At 41.6% G+C, this 16,869-nt stretch overlaps 1 protein-coding gene and 1 long non-coding RNA gene across 14 annotated transcripts in view; one reads left to right on the top strand and one right to left on the bottom strand.

The window, feature by feature from the left end:
- LRRC56 (leucine rich repeat containing 56) overlaps window positions 1-16,869 on the bottom strand; it is a 137,666-nt gene that overhangs the window by 78,424 nt on the left and 42,373 nt on the right. For 4 of the 13 annotated variants that reach the window (XM_043515853.1, XM_043515852.1, XM_043515850.1 and 1 more), the window contains exons 2-3: window positions 14,132-14,204; window positions 4,389-4,543 (exon numbers count right to left, since the gene is read on the bottom strand). In XM_043515853.1, the coding sequence (XP_043371788.1) occupies window positions 4,389-4,532 (144 nt within the window). In that variant the 5' untranslated portion in view covers window positions 4,533-4,543; window positions 14,132-14,204. Of the gene's footprint in view, window positions 1-3,099; window positions 3,179-4,388; window positions 4,544-10,357; window positions 10,470-14,131; window positions 14,205-16,242; window positions 16,371-16,435; window positions 16,514-16,869 lie in introns of those variants that run through there. The other 9 variants (XM_038406192.2, XM_043515849.1, XM_038406193.2 and 6 more) reach the window with 9 other exon arrangements.
- LOC122460515 lies at window positions 1,356-16,452 on the top strand. Its single transcript, XR_006281871.1, has 3 exons — window positions 1,356-1,451; window positions 8,870-8,971; window positions 16,164-16,452. It is a non-coding gene; the product is annotated as an uncharacterized LOC122460515 (long non-coding RNA).

The raw sequence follows: 16,869 nt of genomic DNA, 5'->3' as shown, positions 1-16,869 counted from the left end.
AAGTCCTATTGTGCCTTATTTTTGTTTGGAAAGACATTACCAATAGCAGCACATTTTGGGCATGGCCAGCAATACATGATAAATCACTGCCTCTAAAGTTCTATCAAAAACTGACATTTTCACAGCTCTAGCATGATCTGCTGCGCAGATTCTTCACAAAGAAGTGTCCCTGGCCTATTTAACTCATATTAACCGTGTATTTACTTTATGGAACTTGGACAAAACATTGTGAAAATGTAAGACATTGGCTTCCCAACCTCTGGGCTTGCAAAAACTATACTGACTCGCTGGAAAAAAAAGCAAGAGAATCTTAGTACAACATATGGTCACTCTATACACTAGTAAGGAGATGAGCATATTACAGTTGTTGGAGGACTTTATTTAGCAGTAACTGGACTATAGGAAAGCCAGTCAACATTTTTTTGTTTCTCTGATGAAAACTGGCCCGCTCCCTGCCCCAAACCAAACTTGTCACAAATAATTGTCAACAACTTAATTTTCGTTTTTGGTTAAGATATTGATTTTTAAAAAAAAGTATTGAAATTGGATTCAGGATTTTTAGCAAGCGTTTTTGGCAAACAAAGTTGTTAAATGACAATCTAAATGGCAACACAATACTGCTTTCCTGCTTGGCTCACTCAACCCCCAGCCTGCTGATCCAACAGCTGCAGTAGAGGAGGAGATAGGTGGAAAACTGCAGTACCACAAAATCCACCTCTTGGGGTACAGAGTGGCAACAGCAGCAGCAAACCTTCAGGTCTGATCACACGCCAATGGGCACCACCGCCAGCCCAACGGACCACGGTGAAGTTAGCACAGCATCTGATCTCAGGGACGGGGCACCCACGGAGCCACAGCAGCTCATCCTGTCCTGCGCAGCTCCCCCCGGATGAGATCGATCGCTGCCAGCCCAGGGGAGAGACGCGCTCCCCAGCTAGAGTGACCAGATGTCCTGATTTTATAGGGCCAGTCCCGATATTTGGGGCTTTGTCTTATATAGGCACCAATTACCCCCACCCAGGGTGACCAGACAGCAAGTGTGAAAAATCAGGTCGGGGGTGGAGGGTAATGGAGCCTATATAAGAAAAAGACCCAAAAATTGGGACTGTCCCTATAAAAGTGGGACATCTGGTACCCCACCCCAACCCCCATCCTGATTTTTCACTGATGCTATCTGGCCCAGCCAGCTGCATGTGACCATTCCAATCCTGTCTGGCTGCCGATGAAGTGAGTTACTTTCACTTTCATTCCTCAGCATGCAGCCAGTCAGCCCCCCCTTCCCCTCATCCAACCCAGTCCTGCCGGAGGGGAGAGAGGGGTGCTCCGAGGGGGGGGAAGGAGGGTGCTCCGTGGGGGCGGGGAGAAGAATGGACCTTATGGGGGACGACAAAGGATACTGCAACCGCTGAGCCTGCCTCACCTCACGCTGGGGGAGAGAGTCACACTCACAGGTGAGTTCCTCCTTCCCCCACCTCTACCCTCTCCCCTTCCCAGAGACCCCAGCAGCCAGTCTCCTCAGACTGTGCTGCATTTGGCTCTCTCTAGGACCCAGCAGCCCTGCTCTTACAAGCTCCACTGCTTCCTGTCTGTCCAGACTCCCAGCACAGTGTGCCCTAGGCACAGTGGTGCCCTACGCAGCTGCCTATTCTGCCTATGGCTAAGAACGGCCCTGTAGTTAGCACATATTCTAAGTTTCAGAGTAGCAGCCGTGTTAGTCTGTATTCGCAAAAAGAAAAGGAGGACTTGTGGCACCTTAGAGACTAACAAATTTATTAGAGCATAAGCTTTCGTGAGCTACAGCTCACTTCATCGGATGCATCTGTTTTTTCCACCAAATGCATCCGATGAAGTGAGCTGTAGCTCACGAAAGCTTATGCTCTAATAAATTTGTTAGTCTCTAAGGTGCCACAAGTACTCCTTTTCTTTTCACATATTCTAAGGAACCATTCAAGGTGAAGAACTCTGTGTAGCTTGAATGCTTCTCTCTCTCACCAACAGAAATTGGTTCAATAAAAGAAATTACCTCACCCACCTTGATTCTCTAATATCCCAGGACCAACATGGCTACAACAGCACTGCATAAAATCCTGGGAACTTTTTAGTCCACACACATATTATATGTATACATATTACACTGGACATAATCTATTGTCAAAGACTAACTAAGAACAAGCAGACATGCACAGAGACATCACAGTCATTGGGTGTAATCAAAAGAAACAGAACAAGGTATACCCTAAAATGTGGCAACTATTCAGAGATTTATATTCTATATACTCACCAAGAAATTATTTTCACATCTAAACATTTCATGAACAGGAAGAGCGCCAAATATGAAGGGGGCAGTTCTCATTGTAACTAGTTATCTAATCAAAAGTGCACTGTCAAGTTCATGACTTTTATTATCATTTGTATTACATAGCACCTAGGAGCCCTAGTCATGGATCAGCATCCCATTATGATTCTTAGATAGTAAAAAAAAAAAAAAAAATTGTAAATTGGGAATTTGGAGAAAGAAATAAGAGAAATTAAACAGTATTTTAGTTCTCTGAAAGAGACAACCTCCACAGATCACGTCTTGGGAACTGATATTTTCTCCTATGCAGAGCCTTATATGTGACATATTCTTCGGCACAGAGAGGAGAAACAAAACTTTTCAACCTTTCGTTTCTCTCAGCTTAGACTTAGTAACTCTTCAGAAATATGTTACTCACACCACAGCCATTCACTTCCATAACCAATATCACCATCATCTAATCCTCTTTTGTTGCTGCTGTGCCAGTCCCCACTGCCTCTCTCAAGCCGAGTCACTAAAAGGAGCCAGCAACAGGATCAGGCAATCAATCAGGTGCCCTAGGCATGCCATGACAAGGAGGCTCCTCATGACCCTGCCCTCAAGCTATGGTGTGGCCCTGGCCCCACACAGTAGAAGGGGGCCTGTCTTCCACCCTGGGGAGGCAGGGCTGGCAGCAAGTAGCCCTCTCTGCCCCTGAAAGCAATGGCAAGGGTAAAACTTGAGGCCTCTCCCACTCAGAAACAGCAGGGTTCACTTCTTACCCCAGAGAAGTGGTGGCAGCGGAGGTGCCCCCCACAATTTACCCCAGCAGATGGGTGTATCTATATGGGTGGCCAGGCCCACTGCACTTCTTCACCTCTCAGGGCTATTGACACAGGCTGTCTGCAGACTCAAGCAAACATCACTTATTGATTCACTCAGGTCACGTGTTCAATCTTTTCCTCCCAACTGTGAGGGCTACAAAATTGCTTTTGTTTTCTTAAAATGAAACTTAGAACCTGAGGTAATTATGTGACTCCAAGAGCTGCTGTATACAGCCAGTAGCAGAGTACTTGTACCGTACTTTTTAGAGCAGAATGCAGAGGAACACTTAAACTTACCAGAGTTAGACTTCTGTTCTTCCTACAGCTATGACTGATTTCTGATTTGGCTTTTTAGTTGCCATCAACTTACCCTCCCACAAAACTGGAGTTGAGGCCCAGGGGATCTAGGCAGTTCATAGATGCAGTGACCATATTCCCACCACTCCCCTGGCCTGTCTAAAACACAACCTCAGCCCCATCACTCTTGTACAAAGTTCTGCCATGAAGCTCAGCTGTGTGACATGCAGGGAGGTGCAGTCTTTATTGCAACTTCTCTGTTGCTTAGCTCTCTCCACTTCAGCATTCCTCAGCTTCTCAGGACCACAAAGGTTTGTGTTCTTCACTAGTACTCAGTAGATACCATATACTGTGAAATAAAGGGTTTCTTCACAATAGATTTCAATGCATCATTCTCTTACAAGAGGCTGCACCAAGATCATTTTCCCTTGTCAAAAAACAGAATGGCTTTCAATTACGCTTTGACAGAAGTGGAAAACTATAGGCACTTTGATAAATATAGAACGTACTTAAAATACTTTCAGTACTTTATAATTGGCTCTCAAGACTAACATATAGGCAAGTGAGAGTGTCGTTTGGATGATTTTATTCTATTCAGGAATAAAAATTAAATTATTAATTACGGTTTCAATTTCCAGCACACAATCCATGTAGAAATCCCTCTTCTGATGTTCTGATAGAACTCAATGCACTTTAGAAAGAATTAATTAGATATGTTTTGAATTATGATTATGCTACATGCACTATTTTATGCCTACCTCACTAGGTCGAAAACAAACATGGAAGGAACTACATTGGTCATATCTGTATATGAAACAGACAAATGTATATGTTAAATGATCTTAAGATAGAGACCACTTTCCATGAAATTCTAACGGTCAGCTATTCTATATTTATGCAGTCTTGATTAGAGCTGTTAGCAAGCAAGGATAATGTGACTATATGCTAGTGTGCTCCTCACAGCTGCATTAAAAAAATGAGAGGCCACTCACCAGTTTACTGGGGGAAAGGTATTCATCCATAAGTAGCTCTCTATCATCTTTAACCAATGGGCTAGGATTCAGGAGACCCTGCCACCTCAAATCAGTCACCCGGACTGTGGCTGAGCCTGGACGGAGGTTCCAGTTTAGTTCCATTTCGATATGGCCTAAGCAATAAAAACAAGAACAAGAACTAGTTTTCTTTTTCAGTATTTACTGCATACTCTTAGCAAAGGTTAATTTGACTCATCTTGGGAGCTGGCAGAATTTCCACAAGGCGCTATAAATCAGTGGTTCTCAAAGCCGGTCCGCTGCTTGTTCAGGGAAAGCCCCTGGTGGGTCAGACCAGTTTGTTTACCTGCCACGTCTGCAGGTTCGGCCAATCGCGGCTCCCATTGGCTGCAGTTCGCCGCTCCAGGCCAATAGAGGATGCGGGAAGTGGCGCGGGCCAAGGGACGTGCTGGCCGCCCTTCCTGCAGCCCCCATTGGCCTGGAGCAGCGAACCGCGGCCAGTGAGAGCCGCAATCGGCCGAACCTGCAGATGTGGCAGGTAAACAAACCGGTCCGGCCCGCCAGGCGCTTTCCCTGAACAAGCGGCAGACCGGCTTTGAGAACCACTGCTATAAATGATCAAAAACAAATAGAAACTAAACTGATACATAATATGATACCCAAGCAACTTCAACCTTATTCTGTATGTTCCTTTTCTCTCTCCTCCTTTAGCCTCTCGTGATCTCCTCTCAGGTCCTGTCTTGCCATGATCAATTTAGACTGTAAGCTTTTGGGGCAGGGATTTTGTCTTTTATTAGCTATATAAAACACTATGCTCTATATACAAACGTTCTTTAACAATAATAAACTTAGGATATTCACGTGAAGGGTTTTCCCTCCCACTCCTCCCATTACACTCATCTGCCTCCTCCAATAACACCATAGCCCACTTCCCCCTCTGCCACACTTGCACCTTACCCAACCCCTCTGAGGATTGTAAATGACAAAGAAAAGAACTTATAGAAGCTCATACTGCCAGTGTAAGTACCAAAACATACAATTACTTTTCTCCAGCTTCTTAAGCTTTAACCATGGACAAAATAGGTTGCAGTATAGGATGTTCTGTACTATGTGAAAGAGATATGAATTGTTAATGTGAGTCAGAACATGTCGACTAGTTCCTACTGCTGAAAACTGTCTTTTTTTATAAACAAAACAAATCACACCTGTTTCAAGGGAGGAATAAGATAAAGTTTAAGGGGATAGGATTGAAGTAGTTATCTAAATTAATTCATACTGAACCAGACCATTATTTGGTTCCCAGATCTACTACTCTGGACAAAACTTATAGCAACTGATTTTGAAATATCAAAGTCTACGGAGTATGCGTGTGTGTGCTGGCTTATAGAGAACTCTTGTTCAGGTCATTTATCATTTTTCTGTGTGAGTTCATTTGGGAGCATAGTGATTTTCTCATTTCCCCACAGAGTTGTTATTGAGGCATTTAGTGCACTGGAGGAGGTACACCACATATTGTGATAGGCATGCATAGGACCCATGGATCTTGAAAGGTGTATTGTGGGTGGTATTGATCATTGTAGCAGTAGAAATATTGCTGCAGATTTTGTATCTGTGGTTATGGCAGGTCTGGTGCCACTTTGAATTAGTGTCTTACATTACAGTCTCAGAAGCAAACTAGGGAAATGGGGTTTAGATGAATTCACTATAAGGTGGGTGCACCACTGGTTGAAAGACTGTACTCAAACAATAGTTTATCAATGATTCACTGTCAGACTAGGAGAGTGTATCTAGTGCGGTCCTGAAGCGGCCAGTACTGGATCAAGTTTCATTAGTGACTTGAATAATGGAGTGGAGAGTATGCATATTAAATTTACAGATGACATCAGGCTGGGAGAGGTTGAAGTGCTTTGGAGACAGGATTCAAAAAGACCTTGACAAATTGGAGAATTGGTCTGAATTCAACAAGATTAAATTCAATAAAAATGGGGCAAAGTACTTCACTTAGGAAGAAAACACAGAACTACAAAATGAGGAATGACTGGCTAGGTGGTAATACTTCTGAAAAGGATATGGGATTTATAGTGGATCATAAAATGAATGAGAGTCAACAACGTGGTGCAGTTGCAAAAAAAAAGGCTAATATCATTCTGGGGTTTATTAACAGGAGTGATGTATGTAAGACACGGGAAGTAACTGTCCCTCTGTACTCAGCACAGGTGAGGCCTCAGCTGGAGTATTGTGTCCAGTTCTGAGCACTACACTTTAAGAAAGATGAGGATAAATTAGAGAGAGAGTCCAGAGGAGAGTAACAAAAATGACGAGAGCTTTAGAAAATCTGACCTATGAGGAAAGCTTAAAAAAAATGGGCAAGTTTAGTCTTAAGAAAAGAAGACCGGGCTGGGAGACCTAATAACAGTCTGCAAATATGTTAAGGGCTGTTATAAAGCGGATGGTGATCAGCTGTTCTCCATGTCCACTGAAGGTGGGACAAGAAATAAACTTAATCTGCAGCAAGGGAGATTTAGTTAGATATTAGGAAAACATTTCTAACTAGTGGGGTAGTTAAGCTCCAAGGGAAGTTGTGGACTCTCTGGCTTTGGAGGTTTTTAAGAGCAGGTTGCCCACCACTGGTCTAGGCTTACTTGGCTCTGCCTCAGAGCAGGGGGCTGGACTTGACTTCTCAAGGTCCATTCCAGCTCTAAATTTCTATGATTCCATAGGAAAAAACTGCCTACTCTGTCATTTCAAATTCACTAGCTCTGAACCATAACATAGTGTAATACCTAAAAATATTAAAGAGCTGATTCCTCTGCACCCACTTATTGCTTTTTATACTTTTAACCGCTTATACGTAAGCACCATAAAACTACACTTGAGTTGAACCATGAGGCTCGTAGCTTCTAAAACACCAGAGTTGCCCATTAAAATGAAGGAGGGGGTGGGGAAAGGATTTTGAAAATCCTGAGTTCCTAACCTATATATTTTCATTACTTTGTTTTTTTTCCATAAGATCTACCATTTTATTTTTTTCATTGTAATTTCTTTCACTAACACATCATTCTTTTACAAAGTTCTGTTCAGAAGGGAGACCCTTCCCACCCACCTCCATCCAGTGAGGGCTTGCATTTTTCAGCTAGGGCTTCAATGAATATACTTTCCTTCCTGTAAAGAAAGAGGGCTGGGTTTTACAAAAGAGCCTGCATGACTCAAGAGTATAACCTCCAAGTCTTAGTTTTCTTATATGGTTGGCTCTTTCTTACATGTTCCTACAGAGGAGAATACCAACGATCACAAAAGGCAAGTTTTAACTTAAAAACTAGGATCAAACTCCAGCTGGAACATAAAAACATACATAAACAGCTCCCAAATGGACATATGTCCTGTATTGCTGCAGAAGGCATTAAATTAAACCCATATTATTGCCATGACCAGGTTTGCAGACAACCCACTGAGAATTTATTCCTAATAAGTATGAGAATAATCTATGTGAGAGTGAGACCCTATATTAGACCTGAACAGGAAGATAATAATGGTCTGTCCTTGGCCAGGGAGTATGGACATATCTGTGTGAAGCATGATCTCTGATTTCCAGGCCATGTCGGGTAACACTCCCCTGTGTTTTCTGTCACCCAGGTTTTGTGAAGTATCCTTATACCATTGTTTCAGATACACAAGAAATCAATTCAATCAGCTTTGATCCTTCTCGTCACTTGTTGAGTGTGGGTTTTCCAGCATACTCCTATGCAGATTGCTGGGAAGAATTTGGTCCCATTCGTTTAGACAATGTTAGCTTTATTCAAAACTTTGGGTAATACTAGTCCCCAATAGTTCAAAAGAGTCAGATCTTGCTGATATGAAGCAGAACAGAAGACTAAAATAAAAAGACAAAAGTAATCAAAGGAAGCCTAGTTTTGCTTGGAGAATTGATTGTCCAGTGTCTGACTGGGATTACAGTGTCCATTGTATGGCTGTATGACATGGATGACAGATAAATAAGTATGGCTGTTTTGTTAGATTATTTATAAAGGTTTATAGTTCCTTTTAATTCTAGCAAAGATATCACCATCAGGTGACAGATTTGCCTACTGTATACATTCAGTGTGTTTTTCTGGAGTCTTGAATTATTGATGTGATCCATCAGTGCAAAATGCAACTGTGCTAACAGCAGGAATGTGCAGACACTGGCACTAAAGAGTTAACCCACTTATATAAAAGAAACATTTATCTCATTGTTTCAGTCCATCGCTACAACTTTTCAAAATGTCCTCCCATCTCTGGCATGTGTTGATGCAGCACTTACTTAAGATTTGACAAGCAGATCAATTTGTGGTTTAATATCTGAAGTGATGCTCCCAATTCTGTACTTCCTGCAATTGATCTGTTATTCATAACTACTGGAGTAGTAAAGAGAACAATATTTTCATTACAAATTGTCTGTGTTGAAACAGAGTTGTTGTCTGTAAACAATATCAATCTTCTAGGGTGCACTTTGACCATGTTAAAACTTCCTCAAGAGGAGACAGAACTTTGAGGAATAATGTCCAAAATGAGAAATACAAGACAGTGATGCAGGAATCCTAAAGGTAAAGTATACTGCTCAAACAAAAATCCAGTTAATCCCAGAAATATGTGCTGGGATAGCTGGCAAAACTACCGCACCCACAGGAGATATATGCAGTATATGGTAACAGAACTTCCTTTGTCCAGGTGAGAAGGGAAAAAAATTAGGCTAAAGAAAAATGTAAAGTCATGGAATCTAGGTCTTCTGTGAGCACATGCTCATGTGCTACTTTGTGTACAGGTCAATTGTGGAAAGACAGTAGCCACCAGCAACAGCAAGTCACTAAGCATCTGCCCTAGGGTTTCTTATAAGCCTATTGATATTCTAAAGCTTCCCTAGGGTTCTCCTCTACTCTCAGCACAGACTGGCTGCTGAACTCCTTATACATTGCAGGCTTTCCTTGGCTCTATCATATCCTACACAATAACATTAAATTCTGAAACAGGTAAGGTAGCTCAAGTATAACCACCCTCAGCCCAATCATTAAAAAAAAACAAACCCCAGGAAATCCACGTTATGAGTAGTCCTACTGACCTCAGTGGGACTACTCACCTGAATAAATGCCATATTAAGAATATGCATTAGTGATTGCAGGATTGGGGACACAGGCCTTTATTCAGCAAGGGACTTAAGCACATGACTAGCCCCACTGAAGTCAATGGTTAGGGCATGGAGTCAGGAGTTCTAATCTCCCAGACACTTACTGCGTAGCCTCAACAAATCACATCACATTTTAAAATGGGGGTGATAATACTGACCCTACCTACATTCGCTATAGGTGTGTTGTGAAGATGACTTGTACAAAATTTTGAACATGTAAGGTTCTACAGAATATAAATGATAAGGATTATTATCAAAATTGTCCTTGGACTATTGTGTTATTAGAACTCCCTGTAGAACAGACTAATTAACTCTTCTCTGCCAATTTCTTCCTAGTAAATTGATGTGATTAGGTCCTGGCAAGTTGGTGAAGCTCCAAGACTGTGCCGTCTTTCTAAAAAGATTTATATGAGAGTTAATGATGATGTAGTGCATTCTTCATTAAATATATATAAATATGCTTTTCAAACATGGCAGTTACCAGAAGCATATGCCTCTACATTAATTCCCACCTCCCCGCCCCTTTTTTTCCCCTGAAACTTGGGAAAAACCCTTTGGACTGTGCCTCGCCCTTAGCACTTCTAAGCTCATACATCAAAGTATTAGCAAAAGCTCTTGTCCACATAATGTAAATAGGCTGTTGTTTTTAAAAACAATAGCTACACAGACTGATCCGGCATTATGCTAGGAAAATTTATAAATCCACATATTAAAACTGTCCTAGCAAATATAAAAATAAATACAGCTGAATGCCCCAAATGTCCCAAGGGAAGAGGAGGACACAGCATACCGGGATTGGAAGTTTTACCATTTGCAAGTCCCTCAATGTCACTGTTGCTATCTTCTGTTGTAAGTAACTCCTCAGTATACATTGTGCTGGTGTCACCACATGAGCCACCAAACGCTACTGAAATACAGCCCTAAGTGACAAACGGAAACCTTTGGTTAACTTTTAGTGCCTTCTGAACTAGTGAAATAGTCCCTATAGTTCTTATCTGAAGAATGGGAGCCAAAAAAACTTGGTTTCCATCTCTCTGCTGTCAGTCACACCACTCCTTGTGCTTCCACCATTTCTTTCCCTCCCATCTCCTGGTTAAGCCTCTCTTCTCACCTCTTCAGGCTTTTCCTTAGCTACTCCAGGAAGCAAAGAAATCAGTCAGCACCCCATAACAAGCACAGTCCTGCTCTCCTAGCCAGCTGCTGAAGAAGCAGCCTTTTCTGCTTTTTGGCTGCTCATGCCTTCAAAAAGTTACTCTGCGCAGCAATGAGTCTAATTTCAGGTATGGCACTGGAGTTCCATATTATCTTCTTCCTATGCTGCAGGTCTGAAAATTCTCTATACAAAACATACTGCTGTCTTCTCAATACATGGAACGTCCATTGAAGTATTTAATTTTTCCTGCAGTCCATGATTATGTAATTATTCATTTAACTGCAGAATCACAAGCCATGGCTGTGCTCCCAGCATTACCACCGTCACTAAATGAAAACAAAGAATTCTGTGTTTACCAAGGATTCAACTCTGAGTTAGGTTTAAAAGTTCTAAGGGAACTGTAAGTGCCCTTTTAAGTGTAATTCTGTGTAAGTGCACTGCAGATAACCTCTTCTGGAAAATGACTGTTTGGGCAGCTGGAATCTACTATGATGTCATCAGGAAACTACCGTTACTTTAATCAATCCCTAAAGGGGAAAAACAATTCCCTGCAACACTTATGTAATATGCAGCATCCTACACTACTCTATTTTAGCAGGTGTAATAAAAAAGTTAAAAATATGTTTTTTAGATATAGCAGTCACCCTCAACAGCTTTTTACCTTGGATAACTAGATGTTACTGCATTAATCTTTTGTTATTCTTAAGTACGGGGAAAGAAGTGAACACTGCAGTAATGCTATCTTGTTTTCAAAGACAAAATTGTAAAGGGTTAAGAGCAATCACTGTATAAAGCATTAATAATCATTCCATTCACATATTCCCTGACACGTCTCTTGTTTTCATAAGTATTTGGACTATCAGGCCTTGATTCTCCTCTTGCTTACAGCATTGAAAACCCAGTGGCTTTAATGTAGTCATATCCAATTTACACAGGTGTAACTGGGACTGGAATCAGGCCCTCCTCACTGTACAACCACATGAAGGCTCGATTCAGTAAACCACTGAAGCACACACTTAATTTTAAGCATAGTCCAACTGACATCAATGGGAATTAAGGCCATGCTTTAAATTAAGTATGTATCTAAGTGCTTTGCTGAATTTGAGTTTGAATTCGTTAGGCCAAATTCACTCATGGTAGAAAATCTGATTTGGCCCATTGTTTACATTCTTCCTGTGTGAATTTACTGCTTGTGAAGGGTACCAAGTCCTCTATTTAGCCACAGCAAAAGCTTCCTCACAGCTTTTAGCAATGTGCATAAACCCTGACCTCGAGATGCCATTGGGGTGAAATTCACAAGGCCTATGCCCCACTTAGGTTCCACTTAAACTCTAAAAACAGGCAGTAAGTGGTGCATAGCCTTTATGCCAGCCCTCTATGTAGGGGTGAATTTCATCCTGAGTGAGAGGCGTCTTCAGTCTTTATGCTTATTCAGAGTGAAATTCACTTCTGTGCAGCAGGCCCACGCTATAAACCCAGATTGGATTTGAAACAGCAACTTGGAGGTGAAAGCTTCATTTCATTTTTTTACAAAATGTAATATAGATAAATAAAAAAGCAGTGTATTTTAAAATCACAAGTTTATATTATAGGTAAGTATAAAACAGAAGTTTGTGGCTTTTAAGTACATATATAATGCAAAGCCTGCACACACACACACACACACACACACACACACACATTGCATGTATAAAGAGCAAGATGTATAATACTTTGCCAGATCTCTGATGAAAGTGAGAAATTTTTATCGTATGTGCTGGAAATGCCTCTAAGTTAAATAATTCTGTGATTAGTTGCCAAATGTTTTTTCTCCATTATATGTGCTATTAGGAATCAGTGAAACAGTAAATCAAAGTTGAATCAATTGTTACAGTCTTTATTGTTAGCAGCCTGTGGAGGTAGAATACTAGTTATGCACTGCTATGTACACCACAGAGGATGTCAATGAATACAAGTCCACAAATTAATCTGTGGCTACAAACCACCAAAGGATACAGAGCTAGATTCACTGGCTCCTGTGGCACGAAGTGGCCAGAGAGTGCTGATAGAGAATTACTCTTGCATAGGGAGACCCTCTGGTGGCAGAAATCTGGCAGAGGTGGCTCTGCTTGCTTCTGCACCAGCCTCTTCCCACATCTAACATAAGGAAAGGAGAGAGGCTTACTGGGGGCATGATGTGGACAGCAGGGGTTGTGGTGAAGCAGAGCTCTTCTATTTCTGATCGTTCACTGGTATAAGACCTTACACTAGTGGTGGAAGTCAGCACTGCCCACCCCTTCCTGTTCTAACTTCCACCAGGCAACCATCTGAGCACAGCTTGGATGTAGTAGAGAATCAGGGCCACAGTGTTTAAATTCTCCCTATCATCATGGATGATGATACAGAAATTAAGATGTCAGCTAGTTGTTGTTTATCATAAACACATGGTAGTCTTACATGGAGGATACACCAGGGAGCACAATATTGGGGAAATAATTAAAGTTGCGGAGGAATCTTAATTTTATTTTTAAAAAAACTTTTTTTTAAAAGTTAGTATATCTAAATTTCAACCATACTCCTCCCACCCATCCCCAAGATATAGGTATCAATTTCAGCCTTAACTCCAATGTAATGAAGTCTTTTGCCTGAGAGTACTTAATATTCTTCTTTTTACACTCCAGCTCCAAAATCTCCTCCAAGGGATGCAGTCTACAGATAATTGTATTATCTTGAGCTGAGTAAAGATTTGATCTACAGTTCAGTATTCTACAAGTTCTCTCAATATACGTTGGATCTTCTGTGACATTTAAGGGACAATAACCCAAGTACTAATTTCTCAATTGACCTAATATTCTCAGGCTACCCTTATGTACTGAAGTATTATTAAAGGTGCAGTAGCACCCATCGTGCTAAACACTTTCCAAACACAGAAGAAGACACAGCTCAACGTTCGGTTTTAGGCCCTGATCCTACAAAGGCTTATTCACACGTTGAACTTTACACACAGTGAGTAGTGGGACTATTCACTATAAGTAAAGTTAAACATGTGAGTAAAGTTTTGCCTAAATGTGGTCTTAATCATTTAGAATATAAAAAACCATCCCTGTGAGTTTCCAATGCTTTATATTCCTTCTTCACAGTAGCTTTATCAGAAAAAAGTCTGAAGGTCTCCCTTTTCCTAATCAGCCATGCCAAGTTAGCATAAAGTCTCATAGGTCTAACTGAAGTTGAAGTTAAAGTTGTCTCAGACCTCATTTCCATGTAGACTTAGGACTTAGACTTGGTTTTGCTTAGGAGACTTAAAACACGAAATCTAAGATCTGAGACTCTAGGACTGGACTGCAGAACTGAGACAGCATAGTGCTGAATGCACCAGAACACCATAGCACATCCCATTTCTATCCCGACTCCATGTTCAAATCTTTGTATACTGCTAAAAAGAAAAGTTACCTCCAGGGGTCTCTCCTCTTACACAGCAGATTTAACAACTAGGAACAAAAGTGTTGCTTCCTCAGCATGTAGTCTGAAAAATAATATACAAAAATTATGATTTGCCCATATTGTAGAAAAGAAAGTAACATTTAAGCAGCTCACGGTGGGCCCTTGGGAAGGGGGTGGAATTGGCGCAGGACTGAGCAAAGGCGGGGCCCCCGCACTCCCCCAACACATACCCCCCCTTGCCCCCTGCTGTGAGCTGCTCGGGGCAGGGGGCTGGGGTAGGGCAGGAGGCTGGGAGCACCCCCACGACCCCAGCCCACACCCCTAGCCCCCTGCCCTGACTCGACTCCTGTACACCCCTCACACACTCCCAGCCCTAACTCCTGCACCCCTCTCACACCCCCCAGCCCCCTGCCCTCCCTGAGTCCTGTAACCTCCCATACCTACTGCCCCCCAATGCCCCTAGCCCCCTGGCCTCCCTGACTCCTGCACCCCCCAACACCTCTTAGCCCCCTGACTCCTGCACCTCCCACATCCCCACCTGCACCCCTCGCACCAAACGGGAGCTGCCCCAGGTAAACGCTCCACATCCCAACCCCCTGCCCCAGCCTGAGCCCTGTCCCGCACCCTAATTCCTGGCCAGATCCTGCACCCCAACCCTCAGCCTGCTCCTGCACTCTAACTTCCTCCCAGTCCCTGTATCCCCAGCCCCGAGCCCCCTCCTGCGCCCTAAGTCCTGGCCAGACCCCACATCCCAATTTTTTTTACATTTTTTTTAATAAAGCTTTCTTATCCAAAGCGCTTTACAATAGTTATCTAATGGTACAAACAATATTTGGAAAGATCATTAAGTGGTCTGCCGAGACCCTTAGCAATTTTCAAGTGGTCTGTGGAAAAATAAAATAGACTATAAAAACAATCAAGGTACCTCACTTTATTTTCATTTACTTCCTATTACTTATAGGAGGAGGATGAAGAAAAAAAGAATGAAAAATGGGGGCAGAGGGAGATAAGAGAGAATGTTCTTTTTTTTGGCTGGGTCCCAAGGAGGGACCCCAAAAATGAAGCTGAGCACAGGGCCCCACTAACTCTACATCCACCACTGAAGAGAGGTTATATGAGTTGTGGCCACGGTCACAAAAGGAGTCACTTTCAGAACAAAAAATGTCCTCACTTCCAGTGCTATGCTCAGACCAAGTTTTCTGATAATGAAACTCAGGTCTAGCAGAAGTCAAAGGAAAACAACAGAAAACAGCTCAGGAGCACATTTGGGTACAAAATGCTCCCAAAAAATTGGCAAAGAAAAACTGTTTAAATTTAAAGGAACACTGTCAAATCAATGTAGGTATTGTATACACAATAATCAACAAAATGTTTCCATTTTCAATCCAAACACTACAGTATACTGGTATTGTATAAAAAGGAGGACGTGAAATGGATTAGTAACCAACTATAAACAAAAGTGAAATTGTCTAAGATCAATGTAGTGCAAGAAGTAAACCAGATACACAGTGAAAAGTAAGTTACACTTTTAATATTCTTCCAGTTTTAGTAACTTGAGATGTTAATAGTTATACAAGTAACACCATCTGTTTTTTTAAAAATATCCAAATTTTAATCAGACGTGCCCCTTTAAAAAAGCTTAGCTCCTGAGCCATGATTTTCCATTTTTAGTGCAGTTCTATTAGCCTTTACATAATACCTGCCATGGCAAATCAACTTTCAACTTGTATAATGGCAACTATGTGTAGCCCATGTAATATCATCAAATACTATTTGGTGGATTTGTTACCGTGTTTTGTGAACACATAATGGTAACAAAAACACTAACCAGACTCAGTTTTACTAGCAAATTCAAGACAGTTAAATACTTCTAAATTCATTTTGGTGAGTTGCTCAAGGATGTTCTAACTCAAGAACAACATATCTATAATTCTCAGAAGTAAAAATCAAACCTTTCACATTAATATGAAATGAAGTAACTCCAAGATGAGGAATTTTATTCATATTATTTTGTAGCATTAACAATTTTATACTATTGCAGGTTGAAAAGATTGGATGCTGTATTCTAGTTCTGTCCCAAAATACGTTTCAGTTAGACAGTGGAACAAGTAGTTACCCACCCTGGAGAAGCCAAACTCACTTCTGCTCAAAGGACAGCTCACATACTGAATCCCACAGTGTCATGAAAGGTAGCTTGCTGACATCATAGACTTTTTTTTATTCTTTCCACTGACACGTGAACACTCCACTGTGGAAAGATACAGACCAAAAGATTTTGTTACGGATGAATTCAATAGGACACCAGATCCTTACACTGAAAACTGCTGTTCTTCCTTCCTGCTACAGAGGAACGTATGATCCGCAACTACTCCTCCAACATGTCAGTCTTCGGCAGCATGAATCTATGCAATCCTAGTGCTGAAGAATACACTTTACAGCCACCACACTTTATACCACAGCCAGTCCTCAGGCCATTAGTTCTATGTATTATTTGCTCTTCCTCTGTGACTTGCTGGTAATAAAGAATATTATCTAAAGCTCAAGCATAGGAAGAGAGTGCAAGCATCAGAAAAGCTTTTAGATTGCAACAATCCTGAACTCTGACATGACTGCACACTACTTTCTTATCCAGGTATTTGATTAGGCAAAGCCTTCAAGGGTTGGGGGGTTTTTTGAAGGAGGGGATGGAGGATGGGAGAGAGAGAGAGAGCGCGCATGTTATAGAAGAAAAGATTTTTAAAAATGCA

The sequence above is a fragment of the Dermochelys coriacea genome, chromosome 6 (assembly GCF_009764565.3).
Source record: "Dermochelys coriacea isolate rDerCor1 chromosome 6, rDerCor1.pri.v4, whole genome shotgun sequence".
Lineage (NCBI taxonomy): Eukaryota > Metazoa > Chordata > Testudines > Dermochelyidae > Dermochelys > Dermochelys coriacea.
This window is presented reverse-complemented; position numbering and strand designations above follow the sequence as displayed.